Source organism: Perca fluviatilis, chromosome 2 (assembly GCF_010015445.1).
Source record: "Perca fluviatilis chromosome 2, GENO_Pfluv_1.0, whole genome shotgun sequence".
Taxonomy (NCBI): domain Eukaryota; kingdom Metazoa; phylum Chordata; class Actinopteri; order Perciformes; family Percidae; genus Perca; species Perca fluviatilis.
In genome coordinates, this window is record NC_053113.1 from 19,354,699 (window position 1) to 19,378,203 (window position 23,505).

Consider the following 23,505-nt stretch of genomic DNA (forward strand, 5'->3'; position numbering starts at 1 on the left):
CTAAAATCACTGAAACACATACACACTTGCTGTGGATCATGTGATGCTTTGAGCTGAATCTAGTCGGGGAGTTAAACATTGACTGTCTCTGGCCTGAGATTTTATCATTGTGTTAAACCGGGCACTTCCTGGAACCTTTTGGAAAATTTGGTCAAGGCATAGTCATATTTATACGCTTACAACAGGTTTCAAGATAGATTCATAGAAAGCGGTGAGACTCTGGGTTTCGCAAAAAGAAAAAAGGGCTATGAAGTGATTTTTGTGGTATCCCCACATATTCTCAAACTCACCACAGTTGTTTTTGTGGACCTCGGTGTGTCACACCCTGGTAAACAAGATAGAGCATCTCAGCCACTGGGGAAAAACAGGAAGTATACTGGCCACAATCAAAGTGTGTGCATTGCGTGTCATCAACATGCATGGCGTCACTGTCTGTTTTTGCCCACTGTATATTTGTTTACCATATCGCTCTAGTCACATCTAGGTTTCCATAGTTGCAGCTCTTTGAACTGTAGGCAGATGGTTCTGATGGAGAGGCCTATGGACTGCCTTGGGCACTTTGTCTGCACATACACAGGTCATATCCTTTTTCTGAGGCTTACTAGAGAAGACTTTTTAGAAGTTGGATGCACCAAACCTATACTTGAATGAGGTGACCATGACTCCACAACAAATAGTTTTCACTAATTCTGTCAGTCACTATTACTTACAAAAGAAAGTGGCAGAGCTGTAAGCTGACTTTATTTTAATTTTATTTATTTTCATTTTACCTTTTGATATTAGAGAATTACAAATAATGTACCCCAAACAATTATCATGTTATTTATTTATATATATATATATCTGTCTGTCTGTCTGTCTGTCTGTCTGTAATAATTAGGGCTGCAGCTATCGATTCTTTTTGTAATCGATTAATCTAGCACTTTATCAATCGATTAATCGGATAATCATTTTTTTGCGTTTTTAAACAACCCAAACTAGGGAAAAAAGCAACATTTTTGGAAAAACGCAACATTTGTATTGCCTACATACTCTTTAGATCAGATCGTGGTCACCACTACATATTTTCTTGTCTTTGATTTTGGTAGTTGTTGTGTTTGGTGTAGTTTCATCGTCCATACGACTCTGTGATTTACTTTTGCATTTCTGAATCGACTACTCATTTCTGATCTAGCTGTTAGAACTATACTGAGGGGGGAAACAAAGATGATAGTTTAAACTTGATTCATGAGTTTAACCTTGATCTTATTTCCTCTATACGTAATGAGCGAAATATTAAAACAAGAAAAGCATACAAATAGTCATTGTTCTGATATATTTTGTTCTGGTTAAACACAAGTGGATATGTTAACAATACGTTCTGCTGGATGCTCATAATGGTTTAGCTCCCAGATTTTGTAGAAGAGGACTTCCACTTGACTACAACTTAAGTTGCAGGAAAATTCCTTTTGCCAATTCAGATTGTATCTGTAAAAACTTTTATAAAAGGATTCAACACCTTGTAGATATGACTCAGACTTTGTTGTAGGTGTGATTAATATGTCCTTTTTACCATGACAGAATTGCTTTTACTGTCACTGAAAGATAACATGTCTTTATTTGGCTTTTCAAACACTTCATGCTACAGTGAATATGTCGATGTCAGCGGTTCTTACATGCTATCCTTTTTGTTTGTTTGCTTGTTAGAACATAAAAACATGACTAAAATGGAAACGGTAAATCATACACGGTTGTTTTCCACGCATTGTGTTCATATTATGTTGCTCTGATAAATCTGCTTGTTGTTTCAGACTTGTTTTAGTTTTCGGTCTTTCCAAAATTAAAAACAAATGCGTGCCAGATGAATGTTCTTGTGAAGACAATATGCTTTCTCAGTGATTTCTAAAATGATCTCCACAATGACCTTGAGTGGAAGGGAAATGAGTAGGTATCATAGTTAAATGAGGCAGAGGGAATAGATGGTAAGAAAGGAGGGACAGGGTCAGAGCGGGCATTCTGTACTTTCAGTTGTCTTAAAAATTATCTCAAATGACGGAGCAGCTGGGGCTTCTGAGAGTCTTCTCAGGTGATGCGGACTTGTGTGTTCAGTGCATGTACATCTCTCTCTCTTGTTTTGTGTGAAATCATTCACTTTTCACCAATTCTCATGAATTTATTGTCTTATTGTGTTAAACTTGTTCTTTATATGTCTCAACTTATTTGTACATGCAGTATGAACACTCACACTTAAGAAACGGCTGTCAGACATTTAGATGTTTTCCCCCTTCCCCTAACCGTCACTACTTTTTTCCTCTTATCCATCAGATGCAGTATCTCAGCCACTATCCAGACACCCCCAGCAAGGAGCAAAATCACAGGAAATAAGAGACTTTAGGAAACAGCAGGTAAAACCTGTGTGTGTGAGCATGCTCTATCTTGTTATCATCTCAACCTACTTTACTTACTGTGTGTGTGTGTGTGTGTGTGTGTGTGTGTGTGTGTGTGTGTGTGTGTGTGTGTGTGTGTGTGTGTGTGTGTGTGTGTGTGTGTGTGTGTGTGTGTGTGTGTGTGTGTGTGTGTGTGTGTGTGTGTTGGGGAAAGGAGGAATGGAGCGCTGACTTGATTGGAATCTGGGAGAGTAGGCCTCGGTCCTGACAGGCGGGGAATGTGTGGAAGTCAGCCAGCATGCTTTACTTTAATGTCAGACGACCTCAGTACACTCTCACTCTATTATTTTTTTCCATGTATTAGATCCTCCTAACTACTGAACTACTCTGTACAACATATATAATAGGTCCTTTTGTTGGGTTTTATTTTTCTCGTGTGTCACTACAGCTTGGTGTTGTATGAAAATTATCATCAGGATCTTGTTGCTTCCTTATTTTTTAGTATTGCGCATTGTGCCATGTTTAGCCAGACTTTTGACTGTTCATGTAACAGGGTGTCCTTAGTGCAGGAAATAATTGCGGTACCAGTAAGCTGAAGAACAGGGCCCTTTCTTTTTAGGGCAGATGTGGTGATTGGATGAATGGCAATGTAAAATTAACCATTAAAGTACTTAACTGTGGCACTCTCAGTACTACTGACCCAATTTATCGCTCCTACCCTTACCCTGGTTGTCACAAGTGGAGTGTGTGAGTCTGCTGCTTATCAAGTGCAGAATAGTTTGTTCTTTACAGTTTGTCTTCTCTTTTTCTGTCATCACTCACCACATGCTTTATTGCCCTCCTAAGCATACTAGAGCTGATACAATTGGTCATTTGATTCATTAGCCGATTGACAGAAAATGAATCTGCAACAATTTTGATAATCAGTTAATTGTTGAAGTAGTCTTTCAAGCAAAACTTTTGTTTTTTTTGTCTTCTGTGACAGTAAACTGAATACCTTTTTTATGAGTTTTATACTATTGGTTGGATAAAACAAGCGTCTTTGGTTAGTTGTGATCGTATTTGTATTATTTTCTGACACTTATTAGAAAATATTTAACAGCTTAATCAACGATGCAAATAATCGTTAGTTGCAGCCCTAAGTAGAGCTGGGCAATATATCGATATCGTGATATGAGACTAGATATCGTCTTAGATTTTGGATATCGTAATATCATAATATGGCATAAGTGTTGTCTTTTTCTGGTTTTAAAGGCTGCATTACAGTAAAGTTATGAACTTACCAGACTGTTGTCACTGTTCTATTATTTGCCTTTACCCACTTAGTCATTATATCCACATTACTGATCTAAAATCTCATTGTGTAAATATTTTGTGAAAGCACCAATAGTCAACACTACAATATCTTTGCAGTATCGATATCGGGGTATTTGGTCAAAAATATCGTGATATTTGATTTTCTCCATATCGCCCAGCCCTAGCCCTAAGGCACACATATCAAGGCAAAGGCTAAAAAAGATCGGACTCTGATTTGCAGCTTAATTTCCTGCTGTTCTTCTCCATGCTGGCATGTGTGCCAGCTGCAGGAACTCGCAGAGTAAACCCTGTCTTAACTTCCTCGCAGATGTAATGCTTTATAAATATGCAGTGCAGGTGCAGCTTTGACATCTATCAGCATAAAGCACACAATTCCGGCTGTCAATCTGTGCCGGTGGCCAATAACCACCAATAATCAGTACAGAGGCCTCCCACCTGCACTCTCTGTTTGTTCCACCCCCCCCCCCCTCACTCCTACTCAAATGTGGAAAAATGGCTTGATCCAATTACTCATGCTATGTCAAGGTCTCCAGCGATCTTCCCAACGACACTGCCGTATTATCACCACGGAGCAGATTGAGTTTTATTGGCACTGCAAGATCATCACACAGCTTCTCATAAGACAAATGAGTAATGTCTGTGCTAACGGTTCTTTTCCTAGAAGTGACCTCTTGAGTGTTCTCTCTTGCTTTTAGTTTTCACATCAAGCAGTGTGTTGAAACCCTTTGACTTACACAATCCTAGGAAGCCCTGCCCTTGGGCTCATTCTTAGGAGTGTGTTTGGGTGGCATTATCCTGATGGCACTGGCCTTGCTACGACAATGTATTACAGAGGTTGTGTATAATTAGACAAGTCTGTGTTTTCAGATTGACAATGGAACATATATTGCTACAGTAAACTAATTATAAATGGAGAGTAAAGACAGACCGCTTACTTGCATGCTACATTATGTTTTCTGTTTGCTGTAACAAAAGATGTATTTGCATATTTGGCAGTGATTCTTGTGGATCCCATTGGCTCTTATTATTAGTTAAACACAGAAAGGGACGCTGTGGCATGACAGTGTGTGTAGAGTCAAACAGAAAAGGCAGACAAGACAGATGGATGGACGTATAAACTAGAGAGGCGGACATCAGCGTGTCATTTACCGCAGCTAAGTGTCCCCAGCAACCCAGTCACCTCCTATATAGCGAGATGACAGGCAGAGCCAAAAAAGTCTCCCATTTCCAGTCGTGTGTGTGTGTGTGTGTGTGTGTGTGTGTGTGTGTGTGTGTGTGTGTGTGTGTGTGTGTGTGTGTGTGTGTGTGTGTGTGTGTCATTCAGTGCCAATGTGTGGCCCTTTGTTTATGAGGGAGATAAATGGTGGTTTGGCAAGATGCTGGGGGACCAAGACTGAAAGATCAGCAGTGTGTGTGGGAGCCATCCCCGCTACATTCACGACAGCTCAGTGTTATTTTTGTTCATTTCTTTCCAGTCTTTGCACTGTTTCATGGTATTTTCAGCAGCTGTGGTCCTGTGGAGGCTGTGTGTGACAAGCTGGGATTTTCTATAAATCAATTCCCAGTTTTGAAGAATCTCATTGAAGTGAGTTGTGCTTCTGGCAGTGACCTTAAATAACCTCTCAATCAGCTCTGTTGTTCGGCTGAACTTGTTTTTCTAAAGAGGGGTGTCTGGATTTTGTCTGAGGGGGGGGTCACTGTCACTGAAAACCTCTGCAGTAGGCTAATCAGGTTGATCAAAAGAAATACAGCTATTTTGATAGGATTCATTTCTAAAATAATTTTGAGTAAACGTGCCAAAGAATTCACTTGTCTCAGCATCTCAAATGTGAATGTTTTCTAAGTCGTCTATGATATATTTGGGTTTCAGACTGTTTGTCAGACAAAACATGCACTTTGAAGATGTCGCTTTGGGAAATTGTGATGGGCATTTTCTTCCTATGTTCTGACATCTTGTGGATCAATTGATTAATCAAGAAAATAATCTGTAGTTGCAGCTGTAATCCAGAATACTTTCTGTATTGTTGTCAGACATCTTTTGACAATATGGGATTGAACTGTTAAGTGAAGACTATTAGATGTAGTCATAAGATGTTGAATGGTGTCTTCGAACGGAAAAATATTGACCTCAAGAAAGGAAAAACATGTCCACAACATGTTCACTCCCTAATGATAGCTGTTCATTGTTTCCTCTTTGTCAGAGTTTCCGAGGAAGGCTTCCTCTGTCCTTTTCAAAAAAAGCTGTTGTGTCAAATGGAACAAAGGCTAATCCTCATGTCACCCTCACAGAGCAGCTGTTAGTACACGATGATACTCAACGTCAAAACAGGACGAACCATCCCGGCCACCTCCAGTCAGTCTGCACATCTTCTGTGATCATTGGATGCTGAAGCATAGGAGGGTGGAGCTCGGCCAATGCTCCAGTCATTCAAATAGTTATTTTTAAAGAGAAGAAACAGGGAAGTAGCCCATAATATAGTTTAAAGTAGGTCTTCTGTTTTGATGACATCAAGTGTATTATAGAAGAGTAGGATTTATTTTTGTTAAGATCTCTGCGTTTTATTCATTGTCAAGAGCAGACAAGGCAAATACATTAGTAGTCTGTTTGTTGATGTGCCTGGACATTCAATTTCTTCATTTCCTGTTTCACAGAATCAGATTGGCAAGGGAAACTTTGCATATGTGTGTTTTTTTTTTTTTTTCCTGTAAGGCTTCCTTGTGCCTGCTGTGTGTTTGTGTCTATCAGAGCTTGCTTTGAATAATGATATACGGTTGTGATCAGAGTTTGTATAGCCCTTAGCTTTTCAGTAAAGGTATGGTAAGAACAGCTATGTTTGGGTGCTTTGTTTGGCTGGTGTATATTTACTGTAGTATTGGCTTTAATCAGTAGCGCTTTGACTATAAAAGCAGCTTATTTACATGTGCTGAGGCATTGATCCTTGTGGCCGTGTGGGTTTATGGAAGTTACTGAAGGAGTGAGTAAGCCGCCTAAAGTTACAGATCCCACTCTGCAAAATACAGTAAATCATGTGAGTGTGGTTGTTTATGGTAGGGGGGGCACTCTGCTTCCAGTGCCATGTGACCCTGTTGCCCCCTCCAGCCTCAGTGTTTTTGCTGGAGCTCAGTGTGTTTATTAGTCTCTGAGAGTGAGAGTGAGAGTGAGAGTGAGAGTGAGAGAGAGAGAGAGAGAGAGAGAGAGAGAGAGAGAGAGAAGGGCAGTGTTTGTGCAGGGCACAGGGCTCTCCTCGCTGGCACGCACGTACACATACAAACACACACTTGCCAAAAACAGAGGCCTATTGTGGACACCCAGCCCAGTTCGGTCCACGCACTACAGTCACACATTGTATCACACTTTGCTTCTCTATCTCCATCCTTCCCTTATCTTTATCTCTCGTTATCTATCACAAATAACTGTCTCTGTCTGTTTTTCTTACCCTCTGTATCTTCCCTCCAGCTATTTACAAATGTTGTTCTTGTTTCACTTCAGTTTCTGACGTGATCATGACCTCACAATTATACTTTACCTGTGTGTTAAGCTTATCAGTCTCTCATTTGCTTCCCGTGTTCCCTTCTTGAAGGTGTTTTCTCTTTCAAGCACACCTTCTCCATGACAGACTCCTTCACCAATCATCTCCCGTCCCCTCTTTCGTTCTTATCTCTGAGGGATGTGTGTGAAACGTCTGACAGTTGAGTCATGGAGAGATGCAGGCTAGCGCTGTTTATATCCGTCTCTGTGTGTAGCCTGTGTGCTTCTCCCCACTTGTCTTGGGTCTGTGAAGTGAATCAGGCCCTGTGGAACATCACACTTGCACACGTGCTCCCCCACCACTCTCACCCCCGTCCTCACAGAGATAGAAGCTAATAAGATGAACTCATAATCCATCTTTATTATGCAGACATTCTGCATAGCAATTAACAGCCACATCACATCAAATTACTCCTAAATTATCAACGATATATGATTATGACTTCTTAATGCTAATCATTGTACTTCTACTCCTGCAATTTTCTGATGTAAGCTAGTTGATATTCTTTATAAGAATTGAGGCATGTTACCATGGTCCCTAATGCAACAGTATTGGTATCTCATATAGCCATTTACTTATCTTTTGCTCCCTCTCCTCACCTAACTTTGTAGCCTAGAAATCTAGACACACCCTAGTGGCAGCAAGTTAATTTGCAGCCAGGAGGGTCTAGGCACTCTCCGTTGGCTTGCGAGCTGGAAAAATCAAACTCTAGTCAGGCCAATCACATTGTGTATAGAGTCGGTGGGCAGGCTTATGGCTGCTGCTACTGGGAACAACGGTCTTCTGGAAGACTTGGAGTTAAGCTTTTCTTTGAGAAAAGAACAAAAAACTGAAAACATTCTTAAAAAAGGAAGATGTGTCCGGAGTTTTGCCGACTGGATACGGCAAAACTTTAATCTATCAACTAGCTTCGCTACCTTCTTCGTTGCTCTGCCTGGTTGTAGTGCTATCCTATTGCGTGCAGAGGGAATTTGAAAGACAACCGTTTATCCCGCCCCTCAGATTGAGCTCCGCCAATGGTGAGTTCCCAGACCCAACACCTTGATGTGGGTCTGGCTTGTCAGGCTAATAACTTTGTATTCCTCAGGTAAAAAACACACACCACAGGGCTCCACACTACCTTTTTGCCTTGGTTGCACTGGTGCGCCTAACTTTTTTTATTTAGGTGCACCAGCACAAAATGTAGGTGCACCCAAATTTTTCCTCGCATCCCCGTAACGCTGAATGCCGATACACGATATATAGCTCTGTATTTTTTTACAAAGTGGGCTAAATGTTCAGTTTTAAGTCAAAGCCACTTTTCACAAGCTCTTTTATTAAAACAGATTGTGATTAAAATAAAATGCAAAGACAGGGTTTTCTTTACCAGTTTGAAAATATACAGCTGCAACACATGTAAATGAAAGTTATCTAAAATAAATAGCCTGAGAAAGCTCCTTCATAAGCTTTCAACAACAATAACAGACTGATTAAAAGAGAAAGAGGACGCCCGGATAGCTCAGTTGGTAAATATAGAGGTTTGACTCCGACCTGCAGCCCTTTCCTATATGACAGGCATGAAAATGGGTCAGGGGTGAAAAAGGTGAGAAGGATATTACCCCTCTAGGGAGGTCTGGGGGGGGGGCATGGAAGAAAATTTTAAATCTTCCATATTTTAAAGCATCAATCTGATGAATTTTGAGATGCATTTTTTGCCAACCAACAGTGTAATATTTCAATATGCACTCATTAAAGTTAATTTGACTGGCAAAACAGTTAAAGTCCTTCTGACATTACACAATAATAAAAGTCATAATTTTTAAAGACTAAAAAGTTTTGGATACATTTGTACTTCTTCCAACCATATATTAAATAAAGAGTCAATGTGGATTTACATATTGCAATAATATCATAATCCTAAAATGAATCATTGTGAAAACAAAAAATTACTACTTTGGCCAGGTCATCATCAAAAAAGCAAATTAGTACATTCATGATTTTGTCCATGCTGATATTAGCTGCTTTATTTACAATTATTAAAAACGTGGCATTGTTTATCTTTTCATATAGCTAGAAGTCTAAACTCTGGGACAAGGCCGTTATGTTTAAATACCTGCCATGCTGATTCCAAACAGACAGCTTTATCAAGGCAGTTTGGGCTTCAGATAGCTTTTACAAATCATGATCCGCTATGAACGGCCTACCCAACGTATTGTTTGTATCACGCGGGTCGGTCGGTCAGTAAAGGAACAGTCGCAGTCTTAACGGTAGCGGACGTTGCCGGTAACGTACTCGTATTACAGAGTGCACGGACCGAAGCTTTGTGACTAGCATCTAATGACTAGCAAGCGCTGTCTTACCGCTGCCGCCGTCTTCCTTGAACATGCGCTGCAGAAGGTTGGTGGAAGTTCGATGATTGGTCAAATCCATAGACAGTATGGTTAAATCCAGCGCATTAAAACGAATCCCATGTGGACTTTTTAATTTATTTATTTTTCTAAAATAGTCATACGGCACCAGGCCCGAGTACTTACACCCCCCCTCTCCCCCCTTAAACATTTTCTCATCAAATCTAAACGAAAGACAGGGGGAGTGCGATGGACTGAAGCGTATGCTAGGCTACTCAGAGAGTGACGGCTGACTCATTAGCGGCGTTGCACCAGTCTTGTGTAGGCTATGAAATGTCTGTATCGTCACTGTGCTGCATTTTTATGAACTATGAACCAGCATGCTCGGTCACGCTATTATTCAACGAACTGAAGTTAGTTTAATAATGTGTTTTTCGCCGTGGCGGCCGCAGTAACAGAGTTACCAGCGGAAACACTGGTACCAATACAGGTTTCCCTCTCATACTTAACAATATACAGCTGTGTTAATAACAATTAAAACTGTAGACAAATGTCGGGAGTTTGGACCGGCGGCGCTGTGTCTCTCCATGTTGCAGGTGAGCCGGCCAGTGTGTGAGTGAATGGGGGCGGGGCTGTGCGGAGGAGAGATCCAAATCCAAACACGAAGGAATGGGTCATGTAACGCAACATTAAACCATATCCATATAAACAACATTGCTTCGTTAGCGGAGAGGCAGCGGATGCGAGGACGTTAGGTGCACCGGTGCGACCTAGGAAAAATCTTAGTCGCACCCTTACAAATTTTGGTCGCATTTGCGACCAAATTGGTCGCACTCTCAAGCCCTGCACCACTGTCCCAATATGATCTCTTTCAACACTGAGGCATAATTTCACTGCTCTGTGGTCGTTCAGCATCTGCTAGTTTATCGCCTGTTGACACTTGATGCATTATGTATGAAATGTGTATACAAATAAATGTGCCGTTCCTTTCCTTGCACATACAGTATGCTCATCAACAAGAGTGTGAGATGTATTCAGCTCAAAGAAAGTTGAAGAGCTTGCACATCCGTTCATCAAAAGTCTATTCACTTCATTATTTAAGATAAAATCTGATGCCAAGTGGCTTTGCCTATTTGATGTTCACTAAAAATATGAATGGCATTCTGGTGTGCAGGCTCTACTTTAACCCTATGTGGGGCAGTTTTAAACTTAACTCCACATTGTATAATGTGATGCATACAGTATGAGATGACTTCTTGGTGCGGTAAATGAAAACAGCAGAATTAATTGTTATAATCATTAATCGATCAATTAATAAAAATTGCAACATAAGGTGTTTAGCGTTAGAATGAAAATACAACAATACAATGAAAATGAACAGTAATATAGGCATGATGATATCGGAAATAACAGGGTACAGAAAACAAAACATGATAAAGGGTTTTTGCATCAACATGATTTACTTAAAAAGTTTATGTACACTAAGCTGAGAGGTATTTCTGTTAATTAGTTTACCTTCATTGATTTAAATGGAGTTGACAAATTAATAGAAACATCTGTCATTATATAACACAATATATTGCAACACCACCACAACTAAATCCTCCAAAATGACCATACAGGTGAATCGGCACCTCTCTAAAACAAAAACTGAACATTATAATCCTCATGGAGCATTAGTTTTATATAAGTTGCCTATTAGGGCTGAGATGATATGCTTTCGTCCCGATTCGATTCTTTCACTATACATGGGTGCCGATTCGACTTGTATTGCGCTTTTCATTTATTGCGATTCTAGAAGTATTGCGATTCGATAGTATTGAGTATTGGGATTTTCTTTTCGTTCTTTAACAAAAACAAAAGTTACATAATATACTTCTAGAGTAGAGTGCGGATCGGGCCGCATTTTTCTGTCGAGCCCGGCCCGAGCCCAACAGGCATTTAGATATTTATTTCTGAGCCCAATACAGTTAAAATCTCGTTTTTTTTTTTTTTTTTAATGACAGATGTACGTTTGTTTGTGTGGAAAGCCCGCTTTTATTAAGCAACTGTAGGAAGGCATGTCAACAGATGAGCGCATCAGCGCACACGGGGCAACAATCGCACGTTAACACAGGCGCGCACCTACATAATAAGCCTTTTTTTTTAAATTTAAAATGTTCAGTGCCTTATCGCGCTGATGTGACCGACCGGTTTGGGTATCCATCCTCTATTTTAGAGACAATATGTCATGAGACATCACACAAGTCAATTAACATTAATTTAATTTGAAAAGAAGTACATAACATTTATTTTCTGCTTTTTCTGCTTTCAGCCTGTTTCGCCTGAAATAGATATGATGTATTCGCTGTCAGCAGTACCGTATAAATATTTAGAAAATATTTAGTTGAATCATTGGTAAAAATAAAAAATATTGATTCTAGGGGAAATAATCGATTTTAAAAAATTTAGAAAAAATAAATCCCGATACATACAATTTCAGATTTTTTTTCCCCCACCCCTATTACCTAATATGACTTTGTGACATGACTCTGTTGTTATTACCACACACACTCATGCACAGTTCATTGTGGTCATTGTGTTCCAGGCAGGTTTACACCAATGCTGCCTTTTGAGTGGAACTTGTGATATCATCTTTTTCACATGGGAAGTTTAGTACGTAATATGCTTCCTGTTAAAGTTGTTGCTAGCCAACTGATTAAAACCAAAAAATGTTGCCTGGTTCTCATTTCCAGTTATTAATAACTGAATTGATGTGTTGAATAACATACTAACTCAACTGTGCATTTGGGAGGACAACTGTTGTGGCGTCACACATCGGCCAGTAGTATCATTGTGAATATGTCATTTGAGGACACAAGGCCAATGAAGCAGTTGTATAAACTCAAGCATCCACACTAGGGATGAACGTTATGGGGAAATAATTTTTCTTTATGTACCTTATCCTCTGTATTATTCACTATACAAAGGCAATAAATAATTCTCCAGTATGACCAACACAACAATGGATACAGTCAACACATGCACACATAACTGCTTTTATGTAGGCCAGGCCTACGTGTTATGAAGAAATGAGCTGAATCGTGCATGAATTGATATGAATAACACATCTTTTAGCTATTTAATTGTAAAAGCCTTCAATCACAGTATAATATTAACTTCAAGTCTTGTCACATAATATAATATAATAATGACTTAAATAAAATCTGAAAAAATAAAGCACTGCAGATGATGGCTGCATCAACTGAGTGACTTGGCCTCCTGATGCAGATGCAGGAATAGATGGCAAGGAGTGCAGATTAGACCCCCTAATGTCATTCAAACACGATATGATCACAATGCAGACTTGTACTGTCACAATCTATCTGGCAGAGTAACTCATCGTGATGTCACAGATAGAGCTACTTTGATGTGTTGCTGCACAGTTGTTACAAGAGATTGATGATGATATGTGATCTTCTCTTCTTGCCCATGATGTAACAAAGTAGGAAATGGATTGGATATGATTAGTGTCACAGTGGATTACTGGACAAATTTGACTTGATCGCAGGTGAGTTGTAACCATCTTCATTTTAATGCAGTAAAGAACTTGCTCAGCACAAATGTCTCACTGAAAATCTCATAATGCCATACCAGTAATCTAGGGCTGTCCCAAACGATTATTTTTTAAACTAATCTAACGATACGTTTTTTTGATTAGTCGACTAAGCTAACGATTAATTTTTCGATTTATCGAACGATTAATTTTTTAATTAGCGATTATTTTCCCATTGCTCAATTATTAACAATTTACACAAAACAAATTTCAATAAGGTTCAAGTCTCTATTTATTAAAATTGTTTAACACTGCACTGTTCAAGTAAAATTTATTTGTAGTGCAACCTGAAGCCAGATGTAGGCTATCAATCCAACCACAAAATAAAGTCACTTTCAGGAGGAATACAAAAATAAAAACTTAAACAGAGCAAGTGCAAAAAGAGTAGCCTGTATTTGCTTTTTTTAACAGTAGTAGGTAAAATAATGAATAAGCTCTTGTCCCTTTTAATCTATTAAAACAAATCACGTACCGTTGGGCTGCCAGTGGGAACACATTCCATGTCACTATGTTGATGATCACACACGTCTACAGTGCACGTTGTACGTTATAAAGGACTCATGAGATATCTGAAACAATCTGTCCTGGTTGCGCAATTATGGAAGACAGTGCTACAGATGGGGGAGACGATTTTAGCACTGTTTACCTCACACTCAAGTCAGTGCAGGACATATACCCAGAGCTACGGGAGACGCTGGAGAAGCATAGCTTTCTCCACACCCAATTAGGCTAATAAAGTAATGATTAAGAAACACAAATACTTGATGAAAGGCCCGGCCCGAGGATAGTGGCGGGACATATGGGCCCGACCCGGCCCAAGTTCGGGCTCAGGCAGAGAATCTAAACTCACTTGGGAGGGAAAGGGACAAAAAGGTGAGCAGAACTTAGGGTGTTTTGTGTTGTTTACAAAGTCTACAGGCTACTACGTTGTTGTTGGCATTAAGAGTAAAATACTCCCACACTTTAGAAGACCGCGTGCAAGCCTTTTTTATTCAACGTGTTGTTGAACTCGCGAGGAATCCATACCTGCGCTGTTGCTGGAGGCAGCCGGTTATTTATAGATTTCTACCCGTGATGCGTCAATGCAAATTATTTGTGTTGACGCATTTACGTAATCGATTACGTCGACGAATCGTCTCAGCCCTACAGTAATCTGTTATTCAAGGTGTCAATGCACCACAAAGTCATAAATGGGTGCGTGTGTGTGTCCGTGTGTCCGTGCGTGAGCCCCCATCGTTATTCTGCCATAATGAACAAAATCTGTTGAAATCATCCTTTTTTTATATTCAAAGAGACACGCTGATAAGGTGTGTGCTAGGATTCTGTTTAACTCTGTATGTGCATAAACAAACCTTGTTGTACATTCAAGCTATGCACAGATATTTTATCTTTTTCGTACTCCAATTGATTAAAAAATAATAAATATTGTAAAATCAAGTGGCCTTGACTAGAATAAAGTAAACAACATTAAAAATAACTCTTCAGGGTAAAGAATAACCGTTCAGCCGGTGATTCATTGTTAATCAGCTTTTCATGAATGACTGGTAGGGACTTTTGCTCTGGTTGTTGTTTGTCACTCATTTCCTGTTTAGTATCATTGCTTCCTGTCTGAGAACTGGGCATGTGCCACTGTGTCATTAGAAGTGGTTAATATGATGGAGCACTGCTAGCTGTCCGGATGTGGTTGTTTCACACACAAACCTTACAAAGACAAAAATACACACACACACACACACACACACACACACACACACACACACACACGCGCGCTTCCACTCACACATGCTCCCACTCACACATGCTCCCACTCATTCTCTTCATTCACGCTTCCTCTCAGATACAGTGTGCGTGGAGTCAATTTGTTCTTAGTGGCTGTGAGAACATTTTTTACAGGGGATTTGGTTTCAAGACACTTTTTCACGTTACAGTTCTGAGCATGATGCGTTGCATCCTGCAGAAAGAAACAGCGCTAGGATGATGATTTGAACATCCGATGAAACTGATGAAAGAACTAAGTTAGTGAAGCAAGACATAGATCGATAGAATAGTTGGATAATAGTAGGACGCAGCAAAGATCTAAAAATCAAAAAATAACAGGCACGGATTACATAATGAAGGAAATGTAAAAAAAAAAAAAAACCGATGCCGCAGCCGAAAAAACCCGCCATGAGTGCAATGTGAGAAGTTCAATGGGTGGAACTTGTAAGTACTACTTAATGTAAACTAGTGCTGTCGATTAATCGCATTAATGTCATAGTTAACTCGCAATTATTCACAATTAATCGCACATTTTTATCTATTATAAATGTCCCTTGATTTCTTTTTATCCCATTATTTTTTTTCTCATTTTTATGCTCTTATCAACATGGAAAAGTGGATCGGCTTGCTTTGTGCTTTTGTCGCCTGGCTTTGACGAGGAGGCGGAGAATTCCCATCAGCTGTGTGCTTGGCCATCAAGTGGTATTTCAGACTGGACGTGCTGCGATGATAGCTCAGTTCAGAACGACAAAACACACAGATCACTTTGGTCTTGTCAATGGAACCATTTGGCAACTTTTTAAAGGGGTGATAGAATGCAAAACCGATTTTACTCTGTCATAGTTGAATAATGACAGTTTGGTGGGTAAATAGGACATACATAGAACCTCAAAATCCCAATGACACATCTTTCCTCTGCAAATCTCACAGTTTGAAACTGCTGCTGAAAACCAGCAAATCTGAACAAAGCTGAAAGTTGACGTCAACTTCTCAAATCCTCCTCATTTGGCTCAACCTTCTATCTTTGTAACGCCCCAAAATTTACATAGGTCACTAACTGATCTGAGCTCAGTTAGTCTTCTAAATGTAGGTCGTGCAGATCTCTGTTATTCCATTACAAAAATCACTTCTGAAACTTTTTTATGCAAGAAATCAACTATGTAAAGCTCAAATATGGGCCGTTTTATGAAAATGTATGGCTAATTGCAAATTTAGTAAGACGATGTCGGACTTTACAAGCTCCACAATCTGCCGGGACGGGCGGCGGCTGCTGGCCGGGTTTGCTGCCTTCCCGGTCGGCCTCTCCCCCTTCACAGAACCTCTGAGCTGGAGCTCTGTCAGGATCTCACACACGAGCTGGGCAGTGTACTTTAGAAAAGAAGAAAGTTTGGAGGTTTTGCAAGGATATTGAAAATGAACCACGGTCGTAAATACAGTGTTCCAGACTGTACAACGGAATAGTCTACTGGCCCAGAGAAAAGGGTTTAGAATGAGTATATCGGACGAGAGGGAGTTGTGGATCTAACGCAGCGCTGCAGGGGTTCACTCTCCTCTCCCCATGCTTACTAGCTACAAGGTGAGTTGTAATTCTTTGGTGGAGGTTTTTTTATGTTGCAAGAGTAACGTTAGAACAACAGTAGTTATAATGAAAGTGTCAAAACTTTTTTATTTAGTCTCTGCTGTTTTAGCCGCTGCGGCTCTCGCCTGGGCATGTAACAGACAGAGTGTGTGTGTGTGTGTGTCTGAAATATGAGCCCTGCTGTCGCATCTCTAATGTGTGTGTGTGTGTGTGTGTGTGTGTATGGGGATTCGCTCAACCAATCAGCTCGCGTCTGTAATGTGTGTGTATGGGGGATTCGCTCAACCAATCAGCGTGCAGCTCATCTAAATATTCATGAGCATACCATATTTGGAAGAAAAGCTGTCGTTCCAAATAGACATTACACAGGGATGCATAAGGGCCAAAAAAAATAGCACCTGGGCCATTTTCAGCCCAACCAATGTTACATACCCCATTAAGAGACCTTAAGGAACAGTGTGAAATACCCTATATAATCATTCTATCACCCCTTTTAAAAGTAAACTTTCCATTCAGAATCTTATTGGCATCCATTTCGTGCCTGTTGTTTTGTTTCCGGTCTAGCTAGAGCCGGTGTGGTGTTGTAGTTTTTCTAACCTTACTAGTTGTTGCAACAGCATGTGAAAAAAAACTACAAAGTTTGCTAGGCCAAAAAGAACGTTAATCTTGCGATTAAAAAAATGTACGCCGTTAAAATGGGTTTGCGTTAACGCTGTTAATAATGCGTTTAACTGACAGCACTAATGTAAACACCCTACAGTAACTGTGTACAAACACATATATTCATTCAGACATGCACAAACATGTCTGGTCACTGACTCAGCCGCAGTGTGTCAGTTAAAATGACCTTTTACACCAGAATGTGTTTACGGTCTACAGTCGCCACCAATGTCCACTCCTAAATACAGTAAGTGCTAGTACTGCTCCACTGGTGACTCAAATACATACACCCACACACACACTCACTCCAGCCACAGTACACACACCCCAGCTGACAGCTTATCCACACACCACCCAGACAAGCACATACTGTTGAGCTTAACAGCTTTTCTGTTAACCTCACCCAGACCAACACATATACTTATACTACGTTAACATCTGGCTGAATATTAGTGTAAGTATATTGTGCACAAAGCTACAAGCACTGTTCATTCATCTCTGCCTCTCTGACAGGTTACGTTGTTCTGCAAGAGATACCCAAGCTTGTCTATGTGCTGGCTTTTTAATAATCATTGCAAAAGAAAGAGTATCCCTTTTAATGAATGGACCATATGCTGTAGCTGGTATACATATACTGTAAGTGCATGCCCTGGCCTCTTGTGATTAAAAACAATTACCGGTAGTCTACAGACTGTGTGAGTACAGTACAAAGTTGCATTCAGCTTTGTTGTGTTACGGCTTCACAAACAGTGCCATTGTGGTTAGTGGCTGAAAGTGAGACAGGATATGTGGTGAGAGCACCAACAAACCAAAATCCGGGCTATAACTATAGATTGTTTTCATTATTGATTATTCTGTTTGATTATTATTTTTTATTATTTTATTGGTTTATCGTTTACTTTATAAAATATCTGATAACTATGAAAAATCCAAAGTCCTTAAATAAGCTTCCAATTATCAGTCCAAAACCCAAAGATATTAAATGTACTGATAAACCGAGAAAAGTAACACAACCTCACAATTTTATATGATGTAACTGCAGAATCTTTGAAAAATGTTCTTGTTAAATGACTTGTCCATCGAGTAATCCGTCAATCAGTCAATAATCTCAGCACTAATAATTGAAAGTGTTGCTTGTGAGACACTTTAAAAGTCTCCACTACACACCATATTTGTTTTTACACAGTTCGATGAGCTGGATGGGAGCCTTATCTTTATTTTGTTTTGCATACACCATCCCCCCCCTCCCACACACACACACACACACACACACACACACACACACACACACACACACACACACAAACGCCATACACACTCTGCTTGCCCAGAGGTGGAAACGCTGACTTAGGCAGTCTAATTATTGCCTGTTTGTCTCCATATTGATTTACAGGAGTACAGTGTTTGTACGGGGGAGGTGAAGAGGTCTTGGATCCTCTTTGTGAATTTTTAGCACAGTGTGGAAGAAAATGTGTCACAGGACCCTTTAATCACCAGGCATGACCTTTTACACACACACACAAACACACGCACACACACACATACACATACGCTATTTATGTCACACATAGAGGACGCGTAGACACACACTCCATTGTAGAGAGGCTCACAGGCCTCTTACTGTCAGACAGAGAGCGCATTAGAAAGAGTGCTGAGTAACACCAGTGTTTAAATAACTGTTAATCCAACTGCCTGGGCATGAAAGCCATTACAACATGTCACTGTCACTAGTTAAGAGGGACAACTTCCATTGCAAGCAGAGGTTTGCTTTGTCTGTTCTATCTGATGTTGGATTTTGTTATTGCAGTGTACTGAGGTTATGTTGTTCTGTGTTCAGACTTTTGGAAGTGAATGCCATTTTAATCAAACCAGTTTGCCTCTCAAGTATGCTTCCCTCCAATCTCCCAACGTTCCTTTGATTTACCGACAATGATGGTCAATGATCAGACACGAATGTTCAAAGATGTGAACAAATGACAGTTATCTTTTTCATCCCAGGCAGCTGTATTTTGAGTTTGTGAAAGGAAACAAACAAGGGTACATTTGGAACCACTCAAATGTAGACCCAAAATTGCAATCTGTGTATTGAATTACAGTTGTTTTTGTAAATGTTGCATAAATAAACAATCTATCTTGGTTTGCACAGAAAACCGACAAAGCACATATAAGCTGGTCATATATCTGCACCTTCAAACACAAATAGTCATCAAAGTGTGCCTGGGAGCTGTGAACTGGATGCTCCATAGTGATACATTGTTTGTTTCTGCTAATGCTGGCTAACTGGACAGATCCCTTCAGGCTTTTCTGTTTATCATATGAAACTCTCTCTTTCTCCCTGAACTTGCAAACCTACTTGTTCTCCTCCTCTGATCCACCCGCTGAAACCTGACCTTGCAGCAGACCTCTGGCTGTCTGCCACCACATCCTCAATAAACCTGCTCACCTGTGTGTGTGTGTGTGTGTGTGTGTGTGTGTGTGTGTGTGTGTGTGTGTGTGTGTGTGTGTGTGTGTGTGTGTGTGTGTGTGTGTGTGTCTGTGTGTGTGTGTGTGTGTGTCTCTGTGTGTGTGTGTGTCTCTGTGTGTGTGTGTGTCTCTGTGTGTGTGTGTGTCTCTGTGTGTGTGTGTGTCTGTGTGTGTGTGTGTCTGTGTGTTTGTGTCACTGACTGACTGACTGACTGACTGACTGTGTGTGGCTGAGTGAGTGTGTGTGTTGCTGAGTGAGTGTGTGTTAGTTTGGGGCTGAGTGAGTGTGTGTGTGTGTGTGTGGGGGGGAGGGGGGTAGAGCTGGGCAATATATCGATATTCAGTCCCTCCAGAAAAACGCGATGCATAATCAGCCAAAGTCCGCATATTTATGTGGGGGCCGCATTTTTTCAAATACGCCACACTTTCGCCGCATAAATTGCAGATTTCCACGCAAAATATGCGGGGCTTGCATGATTTCATAATCCCCGCATTGTCGTTGCAAAAATGTCACCTATATCTTAGCAGAAAGTTGAAAAATGTTGCGTTTACTTCACACAAGAGCAGCCATTTTCCCCTGTTGCCATGGGAACGTTATGAAGTGACGTTATGAAATGATGTAATTTCTCTTTTTCATCAAACCGCAGTTTTTGCAATTTACGTCAATTTTTGCAAGTTCCCGCAATTTCATTGCATAAATTGCATAAATGTCCTGCATATTCCATTGCATTTTTTAAGAAAACGTGCCGCATAATCAAGGATTTTTGCCCGCAACAATCACTAAAAAACTCCGCATTTTTCTGGAAGGACTGGATATTGTATTGATATCGTGATATGAGACTAGATATCGTCTTAAATTTTGGATATCGTAATATGACATAAGTGTTGTCTTTTCCTGGTTTTAAAGGCTGCATTACAGTAAAGTGATGTCATTTTCTGACTGTTGTAACTTTTCTATTATTTGCCTTTACCCACTTAGTCATTATATCGATCAAGATGATTATTTATAAAAAATCTTATTGTGTAAATACTTTGTGAAAGCACCAATAGTCAACACTACAATATTGTTGCGGTATCGATATCAAGGTATTTGGTCAGAAATATTGTGATATTTGATTTTCTCCATATTGCCCAGCCTGTGTGTGTGTGTGTGTGTGTGTGTGTGTGTGTGTGTGTGTGTGTGTGTGTGTGTGTGTGTGTGTGTGTGTGTGTGTGTGTGTGTGTGTGTGTGTGTGTGTGTGTGTGTGTGTGTGTGTGTGTGTGTGTGTGTGTGTGTGTGTGTGTGTGTGTGTGAGTGAGTGAGTGAGTGTCGGCATCACAGCAGGATGAGACACTATTCAAGCTGTCTGGTGTGAAAACGTCGGCAACATTTAATGAGACAAGTTATTATGCATAGACATGCATGCACATACTTGTTCATCCATCCCTGAGAAACCAGTGTTGTAAATGCATCAGTCAGACATGCTGGGTGTCATGTTACTATTCATGTTTGTAACTGTGCACCTTTTGTGACGTTACAGGCTCACCATTGACTGCCCCCTTTACTGTTCATTTGGCTGGTTTCTTGTGTTGTTGTGTATTGTCTTGTTGCCGCCTGGAAGTGTGTGTGTGTGTGTGTGTGTGTGTGTGTGTCTGAGTAAGTAAAACATTGCCTTGTGTATGTAGGAGTTATTACATGCATAAACAGTGTAGTAATATATGCGTCATCATGTTAAACTGATCATGTTTGGTTCACCCCTTATCACATGCACTAACTGCAAAGTCCCTTTAATAGATGTTCAGAACGCAGTCAATGGTTTGAACAGCACACAGTAACACACACAAGATTTATTCCATTTGCATGGCTAATAATGTTAAGTGTCTTAGATTGTGGCTCCAAATGCACAGCAGATATTGCACCATCCTCAGCCACGTGGCATAACAACGGCTCATCTGCTGGTAGCTCGAGCACTTAACTTCGAGGGGAAAGCCCATTAGAGGCAATCAGGGCTGTCATTTTTAATGGGCGGATCGAGATGAAATGGAAATGGACCTGTGGCCTACTGGAAGAGTTAATGTTGTAGGCCACTTAAGGACTAGGTTAAGGGGAAAAGGCAGGTGGAAGTGGTGTGACGGTACAGCTGTGGTTGAGGAACGAGCCCAAATGGAAACCAGGCTGTGGGCTGTTTTACACCAGCAGCTGGGAAGCCACTTACTGCAGCTCAATGGAACGTTCTGCAGTTAACATGCATGTGTTTATGGGTCCACATTTGTGCTTTTGTTATTTGTCCTTGAATTGCATGTAGCCATTCTCAGCCAGTGCTTTTGGACATGTAGAGATGAACTGTGGCAGTCTAACCCCTTCCTGCCATACTTGATAATTACCTTAGCAGCAGCTGCTCTGTTTTTCTGAGTGTGTTTAGGGATGGTGTATACTGTATGGTGCATATGTATTTACGTGCACTTTTATTCATGCATTATCTGTCTAAGTAAGTGTGTGTGTGTGTGTGTGTGTGTGTGTGTGTGTGTGTGTGTGTGTGTGTGTGTGTGTGTGTGTGTGTGTGTGTGTGTGTGTGTGTGTGTGTGTGTGTGTGTGTGTGTGTGTGTGTGTGTGCGCTCTGCCAGGGGAACTAGATTGTCAGATGAGGGGAGGGCGACTGATCTTTTGTTCTGTTTGCTTAGTGGGCATTCCTCTGAGCACTGGCCCTCAACCAAGTCAAAGCTAGCAGGCTAGTACTGGACTCGGCACAGTGCTGCCCCCAGGGACATAGTGACACTAGATAATTTGCGCCTGTCAACTTGTTGTCTGATCTAAAGGTTTTCTGGAATACAACCCTAAGCTGCAAGGTTTCCAGGAAAGTGTTATCAGCCACGTCAACACGGGATTGGGACACATTAACATAAAGCCTGTTTGTCTTTAGGTTGCTAGAGTTCATTGTGACTCATGACTTATGAAACCATCTCAAACTAATGCTTTTTTTAGTTCTGAAATTGTTAGTGTGTCAGCTCCCTAACCCCAGCTATCATTGTCTCCTCAGTAGTAAGGGTTTAAAGGCCGATTCAGAACGACCTATTGAGAACATATATGTATCATCTGAATAAATACATTTCTCCTTTTTCAAATACATTACACTCATTAAAAGCATAACTCTTTCTAAAATGTGTGATTTGTTTGGCTCCTCTGTCCCTTCAGGTCCTTATGGTTGAGGTGGTGTGTGGTGCCCCTTGCCATGCCTCCTGCCATGACAGACCTCCTGGACATATGGGCGGCCCACTCGCCCCTGGCCGGCCACGCTCTGGACCAGATTACTGTGGACTTTCTGCTGCCCACCGGTATCTACATCCAGATGGAAGTTCCACGCGAAGCCACCATTCAGCACATCAAACTGGTGAGTGGCACAGGTTTGGGCTAAAATGGGATTTCTACACATCAGTTGTAGTTGTACTTAAAGCCATATGCTGATGTGAGGTCATTTCAGCTGTGTTGTTTGTGTTGTTACAACACAACTGATAATTAATAGATTCTAATAAAATCAACTTTCCACACACTTCAAGAAGATTCAATTTATTTATGTGCTTGTGTATCCTGATGTTGTGTTATTGTCCTCACATGCCTATTGTCTAATTGACTGATGAGGGAAAACAGTCTACAGCCCACACACATATTTACAAGTACGGAGACACACACACACACACACACAGTCACAGTCACACAGCTGGTCAGTTAGACATTAACTAATGCCTGTTTTGACAAAGGTGGCTGTTGCGGCTGGCTGGGTGTTTATTTTTTGCGAATAGCTATTGCTTTCAGCACGCAAATAGGTCATGACATCATGCATGACTGCAGCTAATTTTGTGAAGCAGATGTCAGATGTCACAGACCTGATGGGTCTTTTAGAAGTTGTTAAGTACATTACTTGCTACTTAACCT

The 23,505-nt window shown here is 40.6% G+C and overlaps 1 protein-coding gene across 1 annotated transcript in view; it reads left to right on the forward strand.

The window, feature by feature from the left end:
* The window catches only part of pik3cb (phosphatidylinositol-4,5-bisphosphate 3-kinase, catalytic subunit beta), a 61,334-nt gene that overhangs the window by 11,642 nt on the left and 26,187 nt on the right, over positions 1-23,505 (forward strand). The window contains exons 2-3 of the mRNA XM_039819155.1: positions 2,305-2,384; positions 22,768-22,963. Coding sequence (XP_039675089.1) covers positions 22,805-22,963 — 159 coding nt within the window. The 5' untranslated portion in view covers positions 2,305-2,384; positions 22,768-22,804. The remainder of the gene's footprint in view (positions 1-2,304; positions 2,385-22,767; positions 22,964-23,505) is intronic.